This window comes from Curcuma longa, chromosome 1 (assembly GCF_044706935.1).
Source record: "Curcuma longa cultivar G26 ecotype Majalengka, Jawa Barat chromosome 1, ITB_CL_G26_1.1, whole genome shotgun sequence".
In the NCBI taxonomy this organism is placed as follows: Eukaryota; Viridiplantae; Streptophyta; class Magnoliopsida; order Zingiberales; family Zingiberaceae; genus Curcuma; species Curcuma longa.
This window is the reverse complement of record NC_133861.1, coordinates 20,191,364-20,214,968: the sequence shown is the minus strand read 5'-3', so window position 1 is coordinate 20,214,968 and position 23,605 is coordinate 20,191,364. Positions and strand designations below refer to the sequence as shown.

The following is a 23,605-nucleotide window of genomic DNA, read 5'->3' as shown; positions in this document are numbered from 1 at the left end:
GAATGTTTGAGATGTAACTTAAGATTATCTTGGTATAAAATATGTAAATGATTATTATTATTATTATTAGTTTACGATCATTCAAAAAACACACAAGAACTCACGTTTTCTCTCTTATAGTTTCGTAAATTCCTTAAAATATGAATTTGATATTTATTTCGCCTTGCAATGAGGTACATGTGCTTCTGATAAAATTTATTATCATTTCACCTTGATATATTTTCTTTTTTTGGTGAAATGTAATATACACAATTATTTATTATTGAGGAAATAAAAGGGTAACAATTTATCGAACTAAAAGGTAAAAGTTAAAGTATATTAACTCTTAAATTATTAATTCCAATAAATGAGATCCTAACTCATGATACTAATTTTTTTTAAATAATAAGTACTTTTAGAGCACCAGATTAAATATTTGTGTATTTGTTTATCTATTGGTTTAGTCTAAAAATCTAGAATTCTTAAATCATAAGGTAGAATATTAATCCAAAAATATACAACATCAAATGCATCCTTTGTCGATATTTTCCCAGATGAATCATATTTAAAGTATTAGAAAATATTTTTTTTATAAAATTATTTATTTGAAATAAACATTCTTATTTTTTTATGCCAAAAGAGAAAATACATAGTTATTATTGTTTGAGTAGGCAAGAAAAAATGATGCTAGATTCCAATCTTGGTTTTTAAGAATTCCTAAGAGCGTCTTTAAGAATATCTTGACAACATGATGGTGTTTGTGCATATTTGATATTTTGAACATAATTTATTATTTCCCATTTGTGTAGAATACAAGAATATAACTAAACAAAATAACAATGCAAGTTAATACATTAATATATCTAATAAAAACCAAGGGGAAAAAAAAGTAGAGTCGATAGCTAGGGTTGGAACTTAACTCTAGTTATTTTTTTATTAGTAATTTTTTGGTTAGGTTAGGATTAGAAATTTATGCTATAAATGGAGGCCAAAAGTAAAGAGGACTCATCTCTCTCTGTGTCTTCTCTCTGTTTTTGGTACTTGATCGTTTATGAGAGAGGAAGAGCCGATCTTCTGACTTCTGATTCTGTTGGGCTTCTCATTTTCGGGGCGGAAACCAAATTGTTGGCGATCAAGCCGCTTCAAATATCATCGCCTCCGAATCTTCCCACTCCGTAATCTCTTCTTCTCATCGCGGCATCTGATTTCTCGGGCGTCGTCGTTGGTCGCCGGAGATCGTGCAGTTTAGGGTTTCGCCTGAAGAAGGTTGAAGAATGGAGTGCAATACGGATGAAGCCCTTAGGACAAAAGAGATTGCTGAAAACAAGTTCATGGAAAAGGATTATATGGGTGCCAAGAAATTTGCCTTGAAGGCTCAAAATCTCTTTCCAGCTTTTGAAAGTGTGATCCAGTTGATATCAACTCTTGATGTTTATATTGCGTCTGAACATAAAGTTAACGGAGAGAATGATTGGTATTCTATTCTCCAAGTGAATTCCACAGCAGATGAAGATACAGTGAAGAAACAGTATAGGAAGTTGGCGCTACTGCTTCATCCGGACAAGAATAAATCTGTTGGCGCTGAGGGTGCTTTTAAGCTAATTTCAGAGGCATGGAGTGTCTTATCTGATAAATCTAGGAGAATGCTGCATGACCAAAAAGTGCAGAAATCTAATGGGTTTTACAAATTCTCCAAAAACACTGTAAAAACACACATCGGGAGTAGTAGCCCCAGGGTGGCTTCCGCAACCACTAATCTGTCTCGCAAGCCATCGGCACCTGAAAAGTGCAACATGCAGTACGAGTCTCAAGGTGTACGTTAATCATACTCTTCTTTGTCCTAGTTGCCATGAAACTTTTCCAGCTAAAGAGACGAAGTCTCCTTCCAGCCGATTTGTAAACTCGGTGCCAGTCTCTCAGCAGAGTCAGCAGAACCACAGCTCACCTAGCAAAAATGCCTCTGGTCAAGTGAGCAGTAACCCAACACCTCAGGGCAAAGAAACTACTGGATTCCAGAATGGAGCAAATCCGGGCACTTCCAATAACTCAAATTTACAATCGGGTTCTTTTTCACAGAGCGCAGGAGTTGCTAGTGCTACTGCTCGTCAGCTGCTGCTGCACAGGCTACAGATGTTGTCAATCAGACTTATTAGAAAGTAAGAGGAAAATGTGAGGAGTTTCAGGCAGCAGCTAGAAGGAAAGTGTCTCTTGACAGGAAGAATAATGCTATCAAGAAAAATACTATTCCCTCTGGAGCACCTAATGCTGGTCAAAGTGTTAACATACCTGTAAAACAAGACATTGGTCATGATCCTGGGAGTGACAAAAGATCCATTCTGACACAAAGGTTTCCTTCGTCCGGGACAAATAAAGTGGATGCAAATTCTGAGGACTTATTAAACACCAGAATGGTTGAGATACTAGTCTTTTTAATACTAGGAAGATGTTGATTGAGATGTCTAAGTCAGCAATAAATGAGAAGTTAAAAGACTGGAAATCTGCCGCCTCTGTGAAACTTGATGAGAAAGAAAATGAAACAAAAGCTCTGTGAAACTGGCAAAGATGAGGGCAAGGAAGTAGCACATGGGGATGCTACTAGTCAAAAACAGACTCTTGAGCCACAGAATGATAGCATACAATGTCTTAATGAGAACAATCCACCTAATGTCCAATCCACTGATTCAGATGGTGAGACTGATGAACCAATGCCATTTGATGTTCCTGATCCAGATTTTCATGATTTTGATAGTGATCGTTCAGAGAATTTTTTTCAAGGTGATGAGATACGGGCTCTACATATTATGACGAGGATGGTATGCCTCGTTACTATGCGCTGGTTCAGAAATTTATCACATTGAATCCTTTCAGAGTCCAATAGTGAATTTAGCCCTCTGAATTGGGTTGCATCTGGTTTCCCAAAGAGCTGCGGTGATTTCAGAATAGGACGATACCAGGTTAAAGATACAATCAATATTTTCTCCCACAAGGTTAGGTGGGAAAAGGGACCTCGTTGTGTCATAAAAATTGTCCCAAGAAAAGGTGAAACCTGGGCTCTTTACAGAAATTGGTCTCCAGAATGGGATGGACATACTCCTGATGGTGTTATCTACAAGTATGATATGGTAGCAGTACTTGAAGATTATAATGAAGAGCAAGGTGTATCTATTATCCCTTTGGTGAAAATTTCTGGATTTATAACAGTATTTAGTCGTAACACAGATCCCAAGCAAGTAAAGTGAATCCAGAAAGAAGAGATGTTCCGGTTTTCACATCAAGTACCTTCATATTTGTTGACTAGTGAAGAAGCTGAGAATTCTCCCAAGGGACATTTTGAGCTAGACCCTGCAGCAACTCCTTGCTGTACCAGCGGAACTTCTTGCTGTACATTTGTGAAATAAACATAGTTACAATGAGAAAATGGCTTCAAGGAAAAGATGCGGCCATGATCTGAAATCATTCATAACTTAATAGTTTCAGTTGACAATTCCAACTTCATGATTTTTTTTTTAATTTAAGTTCTTTCAATAACCATTTAAGTTCTTTCAATTCCAACTTAATAGTTTCAGTTGACAAAATTTTAAAGGATGAGCAACAGTGTCAGAATATAGAAATCCATGCTCGATTAAAATCAACTGCCCCGATGCAATTGTACGCGGAAGCACGACTACTTCCTTAGTTCCTTAACCAAAGAACTTCCGTAACGAGACCGGACGGGAGATCACAGCTTTGCAGAAGAAAAAATACAAATAAGGAAAAGAAGCAACTAACCGAACCTTTTCTGACGAATCGGAAGAAACTACGAAGCGAAGGCACGCGATCGTGGGTGACGAAACCCTAGCTAGCGCACGCATGGAGGAGAGTAGAGAAGGCAGCCAATCTTCGTCCATAGGGGGCGGCGCGACGGGGACGGCGAGGCGGAGGCCTCCCTCAGGGACACGGAGGGCGCCAAGGCCCGCAGTTGTGGACCCCCGGAGACGGCGTCGTAGTCCATGGGCGGCGGTGGAGAGACTCGAGTCTCCCGTCTCCTCAACGGACACACAGCGTGAGAGAGAGAGAATGAAAAACCACAGCCATTGCATTTATCGGTTTATGGAAAATAAAACAAAAAACAAATGTAAAATGCTGCTTTTATTTTTATAATTAAATAAATACATATAAATTCATATTCCAAAATCTCAGATTTTATTTATTTTCTTCATTTGTTTTTAAAAAATACCTTTGCTAGTTTACTTAGGTTTATGCTGTTATTTTATGTTTTTAATTTGTACAAGTTTACAATTCAAATGAAGTTAACTCAAGACTATCTTGACGTAGAATATGATACTGAAAGAGAGGAGGTTTTTATGACTAGGATTATAGTGGTGGTTTTTAAATTCAATAAAATTATTATTAGCTCCATTTAGTATTAATAAATAGTGTCTAATTTCTTTTTAAAGCGTATTAGTGAGCTATCTTCGAAGCGTAGGCTCTATTTACTCCAAAGCATGGAAAGGGAAAGGAAAGGGATTGAAGATGGAAACAAAATCGAATTATTTATTTTTACAAATCAATTATTTAAAAAAAAAGAAATATTCTCCCTAATTACTTAGAAAAATTTTAAATCGATTACTCTCCAAAAGAAATATTCCCCAAAAATGTGAGGTGGTAAAGATGCAATCCACTGGAAACCATTCTACCATCCTCATCTTTTAAAGTCATTCATTCACTCTCTTTATTTTTATTCTTCAACTTGTGGTGTTCTCGATTTATTGGACGAAACCTCATACGTCTCTCATTGCAATATCACATATCACTTCGATATTTACCGATAAAAATATATCATATATCACTTTAATTAAATCAATTGGCAATATTTTAATCAGGTTAACTCCAATACCCCCTCAAAATTGATCTTATGTGCAATCAAATTTATGTGACCGTACGTGATTCTAATGTGGTTGGGATTTCTCGCCGACATAGCACAATTCCGCGATAATATGATATATTTAAGATGTCAATGGCAAAAAGTATAAGTATTTCAATTCTTAGCCAACTATCATTCTTAAAAGAAGGGGAATAGGGTACTTTTTGAGTGGTCCTTGATACTCTTCTCTAACTTGACCTCAGTTAGCCCAACTCTATAAGTAACCTCATATCATATACCATGGTTGACTCAATAGCTATCCATTCTTACCATACCATAGTTAATTTAACTCGACAAATGAATCACTTTAACCCTTACTCTCACCATGAAGTAGTAAGGGGAATGGATAAAAGAATCACAATCCCTTCAATTTCATAAAATTTAATATTCAATTATTTGAACTGATTAATTTTGAAGATGATCAATCAGATATTGAGAATTGACTTCAAATACTCTTATTAATGTTAATTATACATTGTAGTTTACGTTGTGTCTCAGGAGCAATCTAATATCAATTTTGAACTGCGCTAACTCATCGACAAATACTTGAATTAGTATAAAAGTGCTAAGAAAATATTAAATTGATATTCGAGTGTAAAATTATTTTGACTTAATTGATCTTTTAAACACTCATGGATTGTAAAGGATTCGTTTCAAACAACTTGAATCAAGTTAGCAATACTATTTTTATATATAAAAAGAATAACATAATATAGAATGCAAGTAAATACATCATGTAAGTATATAAAAAAGTTAAAAGTAGAGACCATAGTTAGGGTTGGAACTTAACTCTAGTTAGTTGTTGTTTTTTGTTTTTGCATAATATATATATTTTTTGATGGGTTGGTTAGGTTAGGGTTAGAAATTTTTGCTATAAATGGAATTATGGAGGCCAAATGTAAAGAGGACTCGTTTCTCTTTTGTGCCTCTATTTGGGTATTTTGGTACTTCATCGTTTAAGAGAGAGGAAGAGCGGGGTTTGTAACATTTTGTTGGGCTTCCCATTTTAGATTTGGGCGGAAATCAAATTGGCGATCAAGCCGCCTCAAATCCCCGCCGTCGCCTTCGATTCCTTCCATTTTGTAATATCTTCCTCTCATCGCGGCATCCGATTTCTTTACCGTCGTCGTTGGTCGCCGGCGATCGTGCAGTTTAGGGTTTCGACGCTTCTCTAGAGGAAAGCCGCAATTTCCTCTGCCGGTTCGTGTTCATGATTCCTAGCACCCAGTCCTTCCTCTTGCGTCGTGTCTTCTAGCTTTTTTCATTGCTGTTGTCGATCATTTGCCCGCGTGCTTATTATTCATATCGCTATTCTGCTCTGGTTCTGGGTGTAAGCTAGTGTTCGAACCTTGCAACTCTTGCAATGCCGATATGTTAAGAGTTCGCGTTTTTAATATTTTTTAGTAAAGTAGCGATCTTTCAATGATATGTTTGTAGTTTGGCCGACAGTTGGTTTGCTCAGTAATTTGCGGGTTAGGAATTCATCGCGTTTTACATATTTTGTAGAGTTTTATGATCAAATGATTCGTATGAGACTTACTGCTAGCTTTTTATAACGTTTAATTTGACCTCACTTGCTGAAATCTATCAGGAAAGAGGAGCTTTGTGATCGCCTGAAGAAGGTTGAAAAATGGAGTGCAACAAGGATGAAGCCCTTAGGGCAAAAGCGATTGCTGAAAAAAAGTTCATGGAAAAGGATTATATGGGTGCCAAGAAATTTGCCGTAAAGGCTCAAAATCTCTTTCCAGCTCTTGAAGGCGTGATTCAGATGATATCAACTCTTGATGTTTATATTGCGTCTGAGCATAAAGCTAACGGGGAGAATGATTGGTATTCTATTCTCCGCGTGAGTTCCATAGCAGATGAAGATACAGTGAAGAAACAGTATAGGAAGTTGGCGCTACTGCTTCATCCGGACAAGAATAAATCTGTTGGCGCTGAGGGTGCTTTTAAGCTAATTTCAGAGGCATGGAGTGTCTTATCTGATAAATCTAGGAGAATGCTGTATGACCAAAAAGTGCAGAAATCTTTCCAATCAACCAAAAATAAAACTGCTCCTGGTAACTTTAATGGTTTTTACAAATTCTCCAAAAACACTGTAAAAACACAGATGGGGAATGGTAGCACTAGGGTGGTTTCCGCAACCACCAATCCGTCTCACAAGCCATCAGCACCAGAAACATTTTGGACATCTTGTAATAAGTGCAACATGCAGTATGAGTACCTCAAGGTGTACCTTAATCATACTCTTCTATGTCCTAGTTGCCATGAACCTTTTCTAGCTAAAGAGACAAAGTCTCCTTCCAACCAATTTGCAAACTCAGTGCCAATTTCTCAGCAGAGTCAACCAAACCACAACCATACTGCTCCCAGCAAAAATGCCTCTGATCAAGTGAACAGTAACTCAATGCCTCAGGGGAAAGAAACTACTGGGCTCCAGAATGGAGCAAATCCAGGCTCCTTCACTAACTCAAATTTCCAATGGGGTCCTTTTTCTCGTAGTGCAGGAGTTGCTAGTGCGACTGCCTCGTCAGCCGCTGCTGCACAGGCTGCAAATGTTGTCCATCAGACTTATGAGAAAGTAAGAAGAAAACGTGAAGAGGCACAGGCAGCCGCTAGAAGGGAAGTGTCTCTTCGCAGGAAGAATAATGCTCGCAAGAAAAATACTAAACTTTCTGGAGCACCTAATGTAGGTCAAAATGTTAATATACCTGTAACACAAGGGCGAGGCATTAGTCATGATCCTGGGAGTGACAAAAGAGCTGTTCTGACACAATTTCCTTCTTCTGGGACAAATAAAGTGGGTGGAAATTGTGATGATTTATTAAACACCAGAATTTTTGAGAGAGCAAACAATCCATACATACAGTTCTGTCTTTTTAATACTAGGAAGATGTGGATTGAGATGACTAAGTCAGCGATAAAAGAAAAGTTAAAAGAGTGGAAATCTACTGCCTCTATGAAACTCGATGAGAAAGAAAATGTTAAGAAGAAACAAAAGCTCTGTGAAACTGGCAACGATGAGGGCAAGGATGTAGCACATGGGGATGTTACTGGTCAAAAACAGACTCTTGAGCCACAGAATGAGACCTTACAATGTCTTAATGAGAACAATCCACTTAATGCCCAATCCACTGATTCAGATGATGAGACTAATGAACCAATGTCAATCAATGTTCCTGATCCAGATTTTCATGATTTTGATAATGATCGTTCAGAGAAATCTTTTCAAGGTGATGAAATATGGGCTACATATGATGACGAGGATGGTATGCCTCGTTACTATGCACTAGTTCAGAAAGTTATCACTTTGAATCCTTTCAAAGTCCGCATTAGTTTTCTGACATCAAAATCCAATAGTGAATTTGGCCCTTTGAATTGGGTTGCATCTGGTTTTCCAAAGAGCTGTGGTGATTTCAGAATAGGACGATATGAGGTGAATGATACAATCAATATTTTCTCTCACAAGGTTAGGTGGGAAAAGGGACCTCGTGGTGTCATAAATATTGTCCCAAGAAAAGGTGAAACCTGGGCTCTTTACAGAAATTGGTCTCCAGAATGGAATGAGCATACTCCTGATGATGTTATCTACGAGTATGATATGGTAGAAGTACTTGAAGATTATAATGAAGAACATGGTGTATCTATTATCCCTTTGGTGAAAATTTCTGGATTTAGAACAGTATTTTCTCGTAACACAGATCCCAAGCAAGTAAAGCGAATTCAGAAAGAAGAGATGTTTCGGTTTTCACATCAAGTACCTTCACATTTATTGACTGGTGAAGAAGCTGAGAATTCTCCCAAGGGGTATTTTGAGCTAGACCCTGCAGCAACTCCTTTCGAACTTCTTCAGATAATCAAAGATAGTAAAACAGAAGCAGTGGCAGAGGCCATTGAACCAACAGTTGCCTAATTGTTTAACTTGGTATTATTGTCATACCAGAATCATTTTGTTCCACGTCCATTTAGTCATTTATTTTCTGATGCTGTATAGTATGGAAGGTTGTTAGATGACTTGGATAAAGTTTCTTCCCCCTGTTTTTTGCAGTTTGGTGTGAGGAATTTTTTCTGGCTGATCCAAATTTTCGTCTGCAAGTTGAAATTTAGCTGGACTTAGACCATTCTTTCAATTAAGGGATTAGACATTCTAATTAGCAAAGCTTCCACTGGTAGTTCCTTTTCCTGCCCTTCAGGATTGGTAAGATGATGGCTATTGTCCCTTGTTTTGAGCATTTTTATTTAGCTAACTTTTGTATAAGCTGTTTTTTCCCCCACATATCTTCTTTATATCATCCTTCTGTTTTATACTAAGTTAAGATATCCCACTTTTTTTTTTGTGCTTGTATGCTTGTTCATTGTATTTTGTATATTGAGTTATTAAATCACACACACACACACACACACACACACACACATATATATATAGTGTGTGTGTGTGTTTAGTCTGACATTAGATGTATTAGATTTTGCATCCAAGTCTAGGGAATACTTTTGGTGGCATCCCCTCCATGTCTTCTTTTGGTGTGATCTCTCCATCTCCTCTGTGATATCTCCACCTCTCCATCTCCTCCTCTGTGGTCTCTCTGCTTTCATCCTAGTATGCCTTCAAGTTCCTCTCTAAGTATTAGCTCCTGCACTGCAGTGACTTCTTCCCAAATGGAAGCTTGCTATGCTGGCCTTTAGTCCATAACCCCAATGCTAATGGAAGCTCTTCAATGACCTCATTTGGAGGTCAATTCCCACATGGAAGCTTCCAACTGTGACTGAGGCACGAGATCACCAATCTCCTCTCTTGGTTCCTTGCTGCTTCCGGTTCCTATCAGACTTGCTTCCACCATGTTCTTTTTTGTGGGTTCAAAAGCAATTGGTGGTAGACTCCATCCCCTTTTGTTCCAGTTATCTTCTTCATTGTGAGCCTGTGCTGCAATCTCTGCCTTTTGCATCAAATTCTCATAGGAGCTAGGAGGGAGATCAGATCTGTTTACTTCATCCCTGCAGCTTCTTATCTTTTCACTGTGCAGATTTGTTCCTCTTCTTTGCTCTCTCTGCTAACCTGTATCCTTTGTTCTCTTGATTTTTTTTCATGTCTCTTAAATGGAGTTTTCTTATTCTTCCATCATTGTCGTCCTCCAGATCTGGCTTCCAATGACAATTTCTTTGCCATTTTGATAGTGTGCCTTCCTTCAGATCTGCAGCACCCTCTTCTTCTTTGCCATTTTGCCTCTCCAATGACAAGTTCTCCAGCATTCCTCTTCACCTGGCAGCCTACAAGTGGATCTTGGCAGATGTGAGAGTCCGCTTTATTGACATCTACTATTGCTTCTTCTCCTCCCTGTTTCTTCCTGATCTTGAAGCATTCTGTATTTCTTCTTTTCACTTTTTTTTTCTTGTCCCTCTCATCGCATTAGAGTACCTAGGGGTGGGCACAGTTCAATTTGTCAGTTTAGAGGAAAACAAAAACCAATCCGAAATATTTCAGCTTGGACATATTCAAACTGAAACCAACCAAAATTGTTTTGGTTAGGCTTGAAACTAAACTAAAACTTGCTTTTGTTTTGGTTCAGTGTGAAACTGTTAATTACAAAATCAATATAAATTAACTTAAATCTAATTTAAAACTTGTTTTCAAGCAATAATCCTGTTAATATTAACAATACAAAGTATTATAACTTAAGGTTTATGTTGATCACAGAATATATAAAATATATAATAAGAAGAAAACATAATAATTAACATCCCAATTTATCTTTGTATGCATATAATCTCAAGGTTCAAATCTTGAATCATTTTGGAAGTGTATTGAATTATGAATGGTAAGGATCATGTTAAATAGATAAATAAGTCAAAAAAAGAAAATCTCCTTCATTGAAATTTGTAAGAATATCTTATTTCACACCAAATTATGGCAAATTGCATTATAAAGAACCAAAGTATTCCAAAATAAAATTTCCCTGATGATTAGAAAAAAGATATTAAATTACTCACCACTGTGAACATTACCAGCAAATTATTTGAACAAAGATTTAAACAAACTCTTTGATACAGCCATACGAACACCAAAAGCATCATATAGCAAGAGAATGTTAGAAGCTGAGTCAACAATTGTTTTGTCTAAGGCAACAAGTGAACACTCCACACAGGGATGTACACTATCAATCTCAAGTTCAAAAACATATATGGAGATTAAATGAAACTCTAAAGCCAAAATAGAAATGCTACATAGTATATAAGATAGAGTTAAGGGATAAATCAATGCTACACTATAATTCTAACTATGGGATTAGTGAACAGTAATTTAATTCAATAATACACACAGTAGCTCACAATCCTGTAGTAATCTGGTTATACTGAGTATTTTCTTTTAGCAATTTCTCTTGAGATCAACAAGTGCTGTCTCCATTGAAGGTGCTCTGGTTGAAGGGGGCTATGAGACTGGGAGACGATGGTTTGTTGGACTTAACAGCTGTTGGGTTTGGTCAAAGTTTTCCAGTTAAAGGAATATAGACTAGAAATGTCAATGAGGTTTCTGAGGATGCTGGCCAAAGACATATGGTCAAAGGCACTGGGTTGTTGAGGATGCTCAAGGATGTGCAGTGCAGTTAAGGATGCGTGGTGAGTTTCTGAAGATGTGTAAGGAGGATGCTCAACTGCTAAGAGATGTCTTATCGTCAAGGAGGAAGTCAGCAAAGTAGTAGTCTTCAACGATGTTTTGTGGTTGATGTCATTAATGATATAATTATTAAATGGGTATATATAGACTTGTAGTAATCCTCTACACCTAGAACTTTTAATGTGAGGCTAAACCCAGTAAAATGCCTTGGTCTAATGTCAAGGAGTTAATGCTTGTGTGTTTTGTTAAAACTTTATTTATGTTTTTTTTTTTGGTTTTAATCATGTCTTGGTCTATATTTTCTAGTTATACAACAAGCTGATTATAGATCGACATCTTACTTCAACTTGAGGGGAATGCTAAATGTATAAGTTATTGTAATCATATGTAGTGGGTTTAGTTTCATATTGTTCGTAATAGGCATAGGGTCTAAGTTGACTCTATATACTTTGTAATAGTTTTCTTACAAAACAAGGAATACAATCTCCTCACCTCAAATTGCACAGCTTCCTGAAGTGTGATCCATGTCCTCTTGTTACTATTTTTTTCCTTAATCATTCAGTAAACTATTTTATACTTATAAGAATATATTCATGATGTCATTTTTCCAATAGATGGTTAATATGCATAATTTATTATCATTTTTAATATGTTAATTTTATATATATTATGGTTATGGCGTCATTTTTCTGTCAACCAGTTCAGCCAATATCAGTAAGCTTGCTGGATTGATCTCTGGTCCAAGTTTCAGAACATTGCATTTAGGTCATAAATACTTCAGCCATTCAATGCACCGTCATAATTGTTCTCCATAAAAGTTAATGGAATTATCTTGTCTTAAAATATCTTATTCTCCAAACCATAACCATACTAAGTATTTCAACATGGCATACCATACTGTTTCAATGCATGAGAAACATTAAATTTTATATCTTTAGAGTTGGTTTCTCTCTTACTAGTTTGAGTGTGATTTATAAAAAGGGTAAAATGCATATGTAAAATCGCTGAGCCTATCTTTCCATTTGAAATTTACATGTATAATAAAATTCATTTAAACAAAGAAATACCTAAAACTTTCATCTATCCATAAGCTTTTGATGTATGTTGCCAGGATGGACAACTGTAAACCATGTTATTGTTAAAGGAAAGGGATTATTTGATAATTCCTGTTCATTTGTAGTGATTCTTCCAGTTCATCAATGATTATTCTGAATCCATCCCTGATATTTTCTTGATTCACAATGGTTTATTTAAGTTTAACATATTAGTATATGTATTTCCTTCTATTAATGTCAGTTTATAAAATAGTGCATCATGTATCCGTCAGTTTACCATAATGAATGCATTAATCCTATTTCTTCACTTATACTATCAATCATGTATTTTTACTTTATAAGAACAATTAGACCATAACCAACGCCACATGTGTTTTAGGCATGCTTTTAAAAGTTTTTTTTTTGCTTATTCCTAAAATGTGACTGATTAAGTAGATTTTGGAGTGGATCATAGTGACCATATGCTGTATGACATAAGTGCTCCACATATGTATTTGAAAATTGTTTGTAGGTTGAACTAAATTGACTAAACGGTCCAACTTATTCTATTTTGGCAGTTTGCAAGTCGTACTATTTTGAGTGATAAATATTTAAAACATCAATATAAATACGGTAATGAAAGATTGTTTAGTATTAATGCTGATTGTATACACTCCAGCACACACATGCTATAGCATTATATCTACTTAAGCTTTTTGAAATCTTGTGTTTAGGTTTTATATGATGCTGCAAGTGAACTAGTGACTCATTGGAGATCTATAAAGTATTGTTTTGCAAGTGTATTCATCTTTTTTTCACCCTTGGTTTTAGCTTTCTTTGTCGTAGTGATTGTTGTATGTTAACTCCAGCTGCTGTCTTTAATTTTTGCAGCTTGAACAGAGCTGATAAACTGAACACGAGTTTATGATCACGACCCACTCACTGTCTTCCATCATGTGGACTTCAGGTTTTGACAGTCATACCTAGAGTTCATTCTTTTTGCTAGCCTTTGGCATATAGATTTTAGTAGTTTCTTCATCGCCAACGCGATCCTTGATTGATAGGCTCTGACATCATGTATAGTATAATACTTCTGAAAGCTATTGTCTAGCAGGAAATGATGTTTCTTCGGTTTTCTATAGCTAAAGATACTATATGTTTGGAATCTGTTTATGTCTGTAATCATTTGTCACCCAGCTGGTCGTTTTGCATAACTGGTTATCGTTTAAAGAGTACAAATTCTATTAGTCAAGAATAGAGTTTTATCTATTTATTTAAAATAGGCTATCCAGATATCCTTTCATGTATTGTAACACTAAATACCCTGTCTAAGTTTGCAAGGGATCAAAATAGAGTCAAAAATGTTAAATAGGTAGTTTTTTTAATTCATCAAACTGTTTTATCAAATGAATGTAAAATTTAATCGTAGATGATGCTACTACGGTTAAAGTTATGAAGTTCATGATTTACTATGTTATTTTACTAAACAATTTGATAAATAAGTAATTTTTATGAACGCCATTAAAGGCGGTATAGTCTAATAAAATTATAACAAAAGGTGATTACACTCATTTCAAATGTCTTTCACATCTTGTCTCTAGGTTTTATTACAAGGTCAGATTATAGTCGATTGTGTTAGGGATGGAAGGGAATTTTTCTTTTAAAGGCATGCATCTGTGAGGAATTAATCTCTTATTTTATTGTAGCAAGTCTTAGGGGTGGAAGGGGTTTTTTTTCTTTTAAAGGCATGCATCCGTAAGGAATTAATCTCTTACTTCATTGTAGCAGGTCTGTCATTCTTTAGTCAAATATTTTGTCCCATTGTAACAAGTATATCACTCTCTAGTTAATTGGGATGGTACAGTATAATACAAGCCACATGGGAAGAAAGAGAAATTAATACATTATGTTTAATTTAAAAGGCGAGAATGTGTGAAACGAGAAATGAATGGACTAAGAAAACAGTTGCGACGTCTCATTTTATAAGATTGTAAATAAGGATATAGATTTAGATGAGTATTGTTTGATTTAAAATCGAATATTTGTGAACTTAATGGCTGGTTGATTTAGGCAAATAAAGTTTATAACAACTTTCATTAATTTTAGGCAATGTATTATTTCAGGCCCAATGCTTGGCTTAACAAGCTACACAGTCATTTCTATTTACGTATGACAGAAGGCAAAATGTAGAATGGTTCGCCTTATCTGCACCTCCATCACATCGTCAAGATTCAGACTCTAAATAAATAATAAGCTAAAAAGGACTCGATCCAATAAAACAACAGCAGCATCAACAACTCAATAAAGATAGCAATTGGAATCCAAATAAACACTACAAGATCTTACAAGTTTCATGTAAAAGAGGCTCACTGTTATGATGCCACAGTGGAGGAACCTGCACTGAACGTAAGGTCACTCACTTAAAATTAAATGGCGAAAGACAACATATGCCTAATTATTAAATGTTTCAGACAGAAGTATATAGCTACCGAAATATTTTAACAAAGACGAGGCTATTGTACATTGAACAAGTCGAACACAGTATTTAACTTCTGCCTGAGACAATTTATGCTTGTCAAATGGTTAGATCTACCTGGTCACTCCAATGAGAGGAGAGGGCATCACTATAGTAAGCTACACATGCACATCACTCCAAGAGCTACTTGCCATCTTTATCAGTCTTTTTTTGCATCGTCACGCTCAGCATTGTCTTCTGCACCATCTTCATCCTCAGCATCCTCCTCGTCCGTCATGTTGTCGATGACGTCTTCAATTATGTGCTTCACTTCAGCTTTTCTATCCATCAGATTCGTGTTGAAGTGAGCTCCTGTGCACAGTTAATTTCATGCATCATCTATTTTTTAGTGTTAAATAAATAGAGCTGTGAAACTCATTAGACTCATACCTAACCGACGCAAAATATCTGCCAAAGTTGCCTGTGTCCAGAAGATCTTTTGAAAATTAGAAATATCAAATGGGGAAAAAAAAATCAAAAATTGATGTACCAAGACAGTCTGAATCAACTTACAGTGTTGAAATCCACTTCTTTCAATATCTTACTGACAACAGAATGCAATTCCTCAGTGCTGGGTTCATTTTTCTTAGCTTGATTTGGCTTCGATTTTCCTAATTTCATGGGAAAAAATTTACAAAAAAGATAGTAGGAAAATAAATTAAACTAAACATGACAGGATACAGTGTTAGAAATAGACGAATGATTTAATCGACACTTGAAATGAGGTTAAACCCTTAGCCATTATTCTTTTTCTTAGCCATTATTCAAACAAGCCTATAGTAGCTCAATGAATGATTAGATTGATTGGAATTGAAAGCAGCACCTAGAAAATTATGTGGAAGTAAGGAAAGAGCATGTAGCACTATCCTCTTTGATGTGAATTGCATTTAAGTAATGAAAATTTATCAATTGAAATCACTTAATAGATATACAAAAAAATTCCAAAATGCATAACTGTTTTACATGGGAAAAAAAACTAACATCTACCTTGTTTTTTATTTGTTTCCTCTGACTCTGGTTTGGCTTTTTTTCTCCTGCTGGTACCTTCTTTCTTGGATGGAGTTTTCTCCTTAGCCTTGCCTTTTCTACCAACTTTTTTGTTTTTTGAATCTGAAGGTGGTTCAGAATCACTACCATCTAAAGAATCACTTTTTCTTGCAGAAGATGTAAATGTACTTTTAGTGCTTTTAGCAGACTTAGTTCTTGAACTTTTCTCTTTTGCCGAGGTCATGGTTTCTAGTTCATTCATCTCCTTACCAGAATGTTTTTTGCTTTCTGGAGGTGAACTTGGTTCATCTTCACTAGACACATCTAAACCATCTTCTGAATCTTTACCAGAAGGGATCTTTTTAAGAGTAACCTTGCTCTTCTCAGATGGTGGTGCAATGGCCTTCTTTGTTTGCTGGGCAGCAGAACCATTATTGCTTGGAGCTGGTTCATTTTGTTCTTCGTCATCTTCACTCTTACAGCGTTCACTCTCCTCTGAAGAATCCCCATCATCTTCACCATCTTTTGTTTCATCCTTTGCATCACCAGAAACATTCTCTTCAGTATCTCCATTCTCATCTGCAGTGGGTTGTTTCTTACCAGTTCTTTGTTTCTGTACAAAAAGAGGAGCTCTTCAGATTAATGCCATAAACTTAGAACTTATTCATCAAAAACATGAAAACTGGATAATCAACCGAATCTAAATGAAAATGGTTGATTGTACATATTGAAGATTGAAATTATTAAAGAAGGATTTAATCTACATATAACTGTCCAAAGTAATTATAATCAGGAATTTATAATTTAATATTTCTATCCTATTGAGTGCTTATAATGATTAGACCAAAGTTCTTTGACCATTATAAGGATTGCTTTCCGAACCTCATTACTTCCAAGTAACTGAAGAACATTCAAATGGTCAAAAGTCCAAGACAATCCTTATAATGCGATGAAACACTTTCTAAAGATTGTAATAAGGCAGTTGTAGAATAGTTCGTTCACAATTTTGATAGATTTCAAACTGCTAAAGTTAACTTTTCTAAATGTCCAAGGACCCATTACAGGGCAAGATTTATGCCCTTCCTTTTGCATGGCAATAAAAGGGCCCACATGGAAGGATGGGGGCAGCTTCACTGTGTTCTCTGATTACTGAACAGACATCAATTTCCAGGATGAAAGAAGTTCCTGCTTAGTTTCTTCAAAGAATTTTGCAAATATTTCATTATGGTTTTGCCAATGATAAACAGTCATCTTACAAGAAATAATGGGTCCTTTTTGTGGTTCACGTATAAAGTCATTCTTATGTCCTAATGTATTCCTTTTGCTATTTTGGCAATAAATAAAATTTTAGTCATAATCAAAGTCAGTCATCTTATGCTGTATCTTTTATTTAAAAGAAAAGGCGAAATGATATTTAGCATGCTAAACTTCTTGGTCTAATCAAAACTTGATTGGTGGGTGACAATGGACTACGGAGCCGAATAAAAGCATGTTATTTACAACTATTGCGGTTCACTATGTGGGTCTCATCCCTCCTACTAGATCTTCGTACCAATTACCATTCTAAACAATCAAAGAGTTAACATGGAACCAAATTCCTCACTGATGGACCAATAAACAAAGCAAAAATTATGCATTTGAAAAATAGCTTACCACATCCATACTTCAACAGAAATAAAAAAAGAAAGAAGAAATAAAAACGACCAAATATTACACAGAAACCTCAAATCATCACTTTCGAGAAATTTTAATTGCTTAAGTGAAAGGAGTAAATACCAGTCCTGCCTGCCTATGTTGAGTGCCAAGTTAACACAAATATCAAATGCAAAGTAAATGCAAGATAAATTTTCTCCTTAGCCAACCCAATCACTCAAATTAATCAGAATTAAATAATACAGAAAACACACCTTATTACTTTTTTCTGAAGAAATAGCTCCAGATATTCCTTTTGACTGCCCACGTCTCTTCCCTTTCTAGAACAATAAGAATATTGAATGCTGGATCACTCAACAATTAAAGGCAAAAACCAAAGGAAGTTTAAAACTACAACAAATACAAACCCTCCACCTTTTCTGAAAGTACTACATCTCTAGTAATACAAGGCGACTCCAAAAATTCCAATAAATTTAACACAATTTCTTCCTGAAAATAAAAAATTAAGATAAATTAATTGTATTGGAAAAACCATTACATATGGCTACTGGTTAATGTAAAGTTATTGTTAATTGTGTACCTTTTTGGTAGTGATCTTTACAGCATGAATATCAAATAGATCGCAGAAATCAAGCAATCTTTCCTTATTATACTTGTCAAGTTTTTCTTTCACCCTTGTTCTCTGTTTTTCCTAAACAAAACAAATAATTTGGCCGTGATAAGTTCAAAACAATAGTTTAACCAAATGTTAAATCTTTCCATCAGATAATTTTTTCTTAGTATGCCTCAGAATTAATCCAATAACAATATTCAATTAAATACTAACGTCTGCCTCCTCCCACCTATAAAGAAAGATGGCAACAAGATACATGACCTTAATCTCCAACTATCAAACATGGTTGTCAGTATTGCTAGAAGAACAGTTTGCTATGGTCAATAGGGCCAAAATCAGCAGAAAAATGAAATAGAATTATATGATGTGTGAGATAACAAAATGTGTTTTAAACACCACTAAAAATTATGCATCTCATGCATCCTGACTACAGCATAAGTTGGCAGTGGAATGGAATATAAGAGAAAAAATTCTATAGCTACAACATGATAGGAAAGCAAACAAAGAATATCTTAAATTCTGTGAAAATCATCAGAACTATGAGAATAAGGATCAGCTGTGGGGTTCATCCAATCTTTATATATATCTATATATATAGAGGTTTGATATCCCGCGCGACTCATCCCTACGCGATCCGTGCGCGACCGCCGACCCCCACCCACTTCCGCCGCCGTCGCGCCGCCGTCCGATCACCGCCGGCCACCGGACCGTTGGATGCGCAACTCGCCGGCGCACATTCCGGCATCGGATTCCGGCCGGAATCCGGCCGGAAACAGGACAGTGCCCAACGGCCACTGTCGGCCGGAATCCGGCCACCAATCCGGCGCCGGTGAGTTGCGCATCCATCGCCGCCGGTCCGGTGGCCGGCGGTGGCCGGACGGGGGAGCGGCAGCGGCGAGAACGGCGAGGACGCATAGAAGCTACAGTAACTGGGCAGATCAGACGGTTCAGAATCATCGCGATCAACGGTGGGGATGAGGTCGCGCACGGGTGCGCACCGCGGCGTCGCGCAGGATATCAAATCCTTATATATATATATTTGTTTAGTTTTGGTTCTGTCTCATATAAAACTCTTATAAAGGTTTAATTTTGATTCAATTTTGGTTCTGCCTAGTATAAGACCAAAGGGATCATATGCATTATGATTAACACAAACTAAAATGCTAATATGAAAATAACATACTATTGCTGGCATTTTTGTTTTGTTGGAACTAAGTGTTTATAATTCTATATTTAACAATTTCATTTATGCTCATACAACATGGTAAAAGTGGAAGGACTAGAAAAAGTTACCTCATTTTGACTCCAAACAAATCCAGAGAACTTCAGGATATTCCTCTTAAGATAATGTACCTGAATGATATTCAAATTATTCTGGGAAAAAAAAGAAGTGATATGTATAGAAGTATTCCATTAATCATAGAATCTTACAGTTGATTTTCTTCCAAAGAGAAGGGTATGAAGAGCTCGAAGATTCTCATCAGCTTTTCGTTTAGATAGCTTGAATGAAACTAAAGCATGTAGCAAAATCATTAGAAAATCAAGTTAAAACAAAATGTGTTCGGCTCGTATCTCAAATAAGCTTTAATAAACTTCTACTTCTCTTATCTCACACAAGAATTCTTCTTCTTTATCAGATTACAGGTGACAGTGATCCGTACATACTTCTATGCATATAAAACCATATAACCACAGAGCTACATCCCAAAAAAATTGCAATAAGCAGTCCTGCAAATTAAATGGAGTTATGTGATTTTATCCTTCTACTGAACTTTAATTATGAAGTTAGTTGCTAAGATGGATGAATATTAACAGTAACTAAAGTTCGATATCTCAGAACCATTATTCAATAAAGAGATATTTATGCAAAGCTTCTGAAGTTTCTCTTGTGTGGTCATAATGTGCTTATTGCCAGGATGTAGAACAACTACAAAAAAACACATAAACAATTAGTGGAGCAAACATGAAATTGCTAAGGTGCACATATCAGCAGATCACTAGAAAAGTTTTTTCTTTTTTAAGAAAAAATTCCCAACAATCTAAGAGCAACAAGGTGTAACTTCAATAGGACATAAAATGAGAGAAAACAGGTCATGATAACATGACCAAGACATATTTAGGGTAGATAAGATCATTTAATGTAGAAATTTGAATATCATTAGTATTAGCATTTAGCAATATGGTCTTCCATAGAGTTTAATAGAGGGATAATATCCATGTAGTTTAAGCCCAAATAGTTGGGACTAACATAGTTTGTTGTATCAAACTTTATGTATAGGTTACTTAAAACATTTAGATATTATTAGCAATATTTCAATGACGGGATATAATCTATGAGCAATTCAACACAACCTACAACTATCATAAATTTTGATTATATCACCCAACATTGGTCTCTTTTTACCCTTGCAAGTAACAACTTCTAGAAATATTCATCTTTCAGTATCAGATATTATTCAGTCTAAAGTAATTAAAAGATACCTAAATCACCTAGTGTTTCTATAAAATAACTTACATAGAACTCAACGGCAATATCAGATAAATGTATCAAACCTAAAGCATAGGGATGCATGCCTATATCATTTTTATACTGAAAGGTAATGAAAGTTGAATAGAGAATTATAAGCTATCAATGTACTATTAAGTAGTTGCAACAGAATAACATGAAAAGCAATAAAAGATAACTTTACAATTTGAATAATCTCCTTTAGTCTATTAAAGATAACAAGCTACAAATCGTTAGTGTAGAATGTTTGGTATCACCTACTGTTTTCCAATCAATGATCAATGACAGGTAGTGTGTTTCATATGCATCGACTGTTTTAACTGATTAGTAATATCCTAATATTTTCTTATCCTTATACCCCTCATGCTGTTAGACATAATTAACCCATTTCTTTCAACTCATCATGATCATCAAACCCTATTTGACCGAACTATTTGGAGTTGGCTACATGAATTTCTTCCCTCCATTAAGCCCTATGTAAGGGTATATCACTAGAAAAAACAGGTTAAAATTCATACTCATAGACTTAAAGTTTAGAGAATTTTGAAATTGGCACAGATTGTTTTCCCATTTCCTTAAGTGCAACGACCAAATTCAAGAATTTACTTTAAAATTATCCATACTGCCACAGTCTGCTTTCCTGCATTTGATGCTCTACTACATATCGATAGCTACTCAGAAACAACAAAGATTTGTATAAGTTCCCCAATGACTCTTCATTTCCATCCCTAACAAGTTCATGCCCAAACTCTGCATACTAATCTCGTGTACATTTTGCTACTTAGTTGCTAAACACTATCAATACTTAACTCTCACAATGACAACAAGACATATTAGTCACAATTACCATTTTCTCCCTAATTACTCAGTAAAAATATCACTTTAACCACCATCTTAAAACATTAATCACCTCAACCAACATCTTAAAACATTAATCAATTCAACCATATAGATTTTATTAAATAACCGCACACTAATACTACCAAGAATCCGATCACTATCAACTCCATTGTACTCAGTATAGAAGGGTGTAGCCAAAGCCTAACTCTGTTATACTTAAGGGATGTTAATTCTTGATTTGCCTAAACTCAAACTAATTAGTTTACAGCAAACTTATATAAATGTTTCTTTGCCTTAGGTCATATAAAATGCCATTAGACAGAACACACAAACCACTCTCCATGTTAACCATTTTTGATTATTCAATTAGAAGCAACTTCTTCACTCTCTTCCTGTTAACAAACAAATCCAATATATCTAAATCTTAATAATTGAAGAAATTTCCTCCCCGCCTGTCATCTCCTCCACTTAACTCGTCTCCTTTACTCTCCTTTACTAGTGTTTTTCCATGGACACAAGCTACTCAAGCCAATTCACATAATTTAAATTACTAGGCATATCCCTAAGTTATTTATACACAAATTGTTTCACTTGTCAAAAGCAAAAGGTGACTTTATCTAAGAAGATTAAACCAAATGCAATAGAAACACAAATCTCGGGCCGGACTAGATTCAGCAAAAAGGGCGTTCTGCCGTAGCACAGATTTCACTCAATTCCAATACAAAAGGGGGAAAAAGATTAGAACAAATAGAGTAAGTTGGGTAGGGCAGTACCATTGGGTATGTCTTTCAGCTTCTGACCAGAACCCTAAAATCCATATAACATAGCTCGATATCAAGAGCAAGAAAAAGAAATACTTCCTATAGAAAAGAGGAAAATAACTAAGTTGTTTTCATTCGAACAAGGAACTTCAACTAACCTGCTCGAAAGACGGAGTCTTTGGTACAGAGATTTTACGCGGAGACATCGCAGCGAACCTCTCGACCCTTTTCCGCTCCCTCGACGGCCTATCTACGGGCGTAGCCCCTTCCCTCGCAATCGACCGCCGCTTTCTCTCCTTCTTCGCCGTCCCTTCCTCCTCCCCCTCACCTCTCCGCTCCCTTCCTCTCCCTCTCTTCCGCTTTCCCTCCATAGCCGCTTCGTCCGCCCCTTCATCGCTTTCCTCCTCTACCTCGTTACTCTCTTCGTCACCTCCAGCCTGAGCCAGTGAGGCAGACGAGCCATCCTCGTTGCTCTGCTCGTTGACTTCATGCTCACCGCCTTGGGCAAGGGATCCTCCGGCGGTGCTGTTGATCTCTCCCGTTGCTGCTTCGGAGTCCATGATGAAAACCCTAACGAGACGGGCAGAAGGAAAGGGCAGCGGTCGCAGTGACCACTGAGGCCGCAGTGAGGGTGTTTGGAGGGCGGAAACGCTCAGGGATGCAGTGTGTTTACGTTTCACCTGAATCCTGTAATGGAGCGATGATATACCGTAACCAGTGGGTCCCCACATGAAAAAGCCATTAATATTTAAGTATTTCGTGTGGTGTGTCCTGGAGAGATGGCGGGTACAGGAAGGGGAAAGGGAGGAGTTGGATCTCGGGCACATTCATCGATGGAAGGATCGTAATTGGATTCAAAACTTGATGCGGAAATTCATGGCGGGATGTCCAAATTTGATGTCTTTTTTGAATTAATTAATTAATTAATTAATATGGGTTTTGACTATTTGAATTTTCCCTATTCGTACCCCTTTTATATTTTTTCCGTAAAAAATTAAATAAATTGTTTTTCTAAATCGTTAGTGCTTTATTATTGAAAAGATATTTTATATACGCTAAAACAAACTTATATAACAACAAAGTCAATAAATGCCTCTGGTACCTGTTTTATGGTGAAAATTCAAGTTTCAAAAATTAACTTGCAACATAAAGATCCTATATTATAACTTATAATGATGCCTATCGAAGAAGATTTGTGACAAAA

The 23,605-nt window shown here is 36.1% G+C and overlaps 1 protein-coding gene and 1 pseudogene across 1 annotated transcript; one reads left to right on the top strand and one right to left on the bottom strand.

Moving 5' to 3' along the window:
• The first annotated feature begins 1,253 nt into the window (after nt 1–1,253).
• On the top strand, nt 1,254–13,756 carry LOC141825743 (uncharacterized; annotated as a pseudogene).
• Nucleotides 13,757–14,981: 1,225 nt separating this feature from the next.
• LOC141841376 (DEK domain-containing chromatin-associated protein 1-like) lies at nt 14,982–22,961 on the bottom strand. Its single transcript, XM_074729543.1, has 11 exons — nt 22,560–22,961; nt 22,414–22,447; nt 19,726–19,805; nt 19,588–19,647; nt 18,262–18,372; nt 18,096–18,170; nt 17,936–18,001; nt 16,029–16,641; nt 15,555–15,652; nt 15,432–15,462; nt 14,982–15,353 (listed from the first exon to the last, which is right to left on the bottom strand). The coding sequence occupies exons 1-11, from the start codon at nt 22,959–22,961 to the stop codon at nt 15,202–15,204; spliced, it is 1,722 nt and encodes a 573-aa protein (XP_074585644.1). The 3' UTR covers nt 14,982–15,201.
• Between the last annotated feature and the right edge of the window lie 644 nt (nt 22,962–23,605).

Bases quoted from the DNA above. Each gene is read 5' to 3' on its own strand.
- LOC141841376 (XM_074729543.1), bottom strand. From the start codon at position 22,961: ATGGACTCCGAAGCAGCAACGGGAGAGATCAACAGCACCGCCGGAGGA. The intron at 19,648-19,725 runs GTAAGATTCTAT...AATATCATTCAG, and splicing joins TCTTTGGAAGAAAATCAACT to GTACATTATCTTAAGAGGAA. The intron at 15,463-15,554 runs GTAAGTTGATTC...TTCTGGACACAG, and splicing joins AAGAAGTGGATTTCAACACT to GCAACTTTGGCAGATATTTT.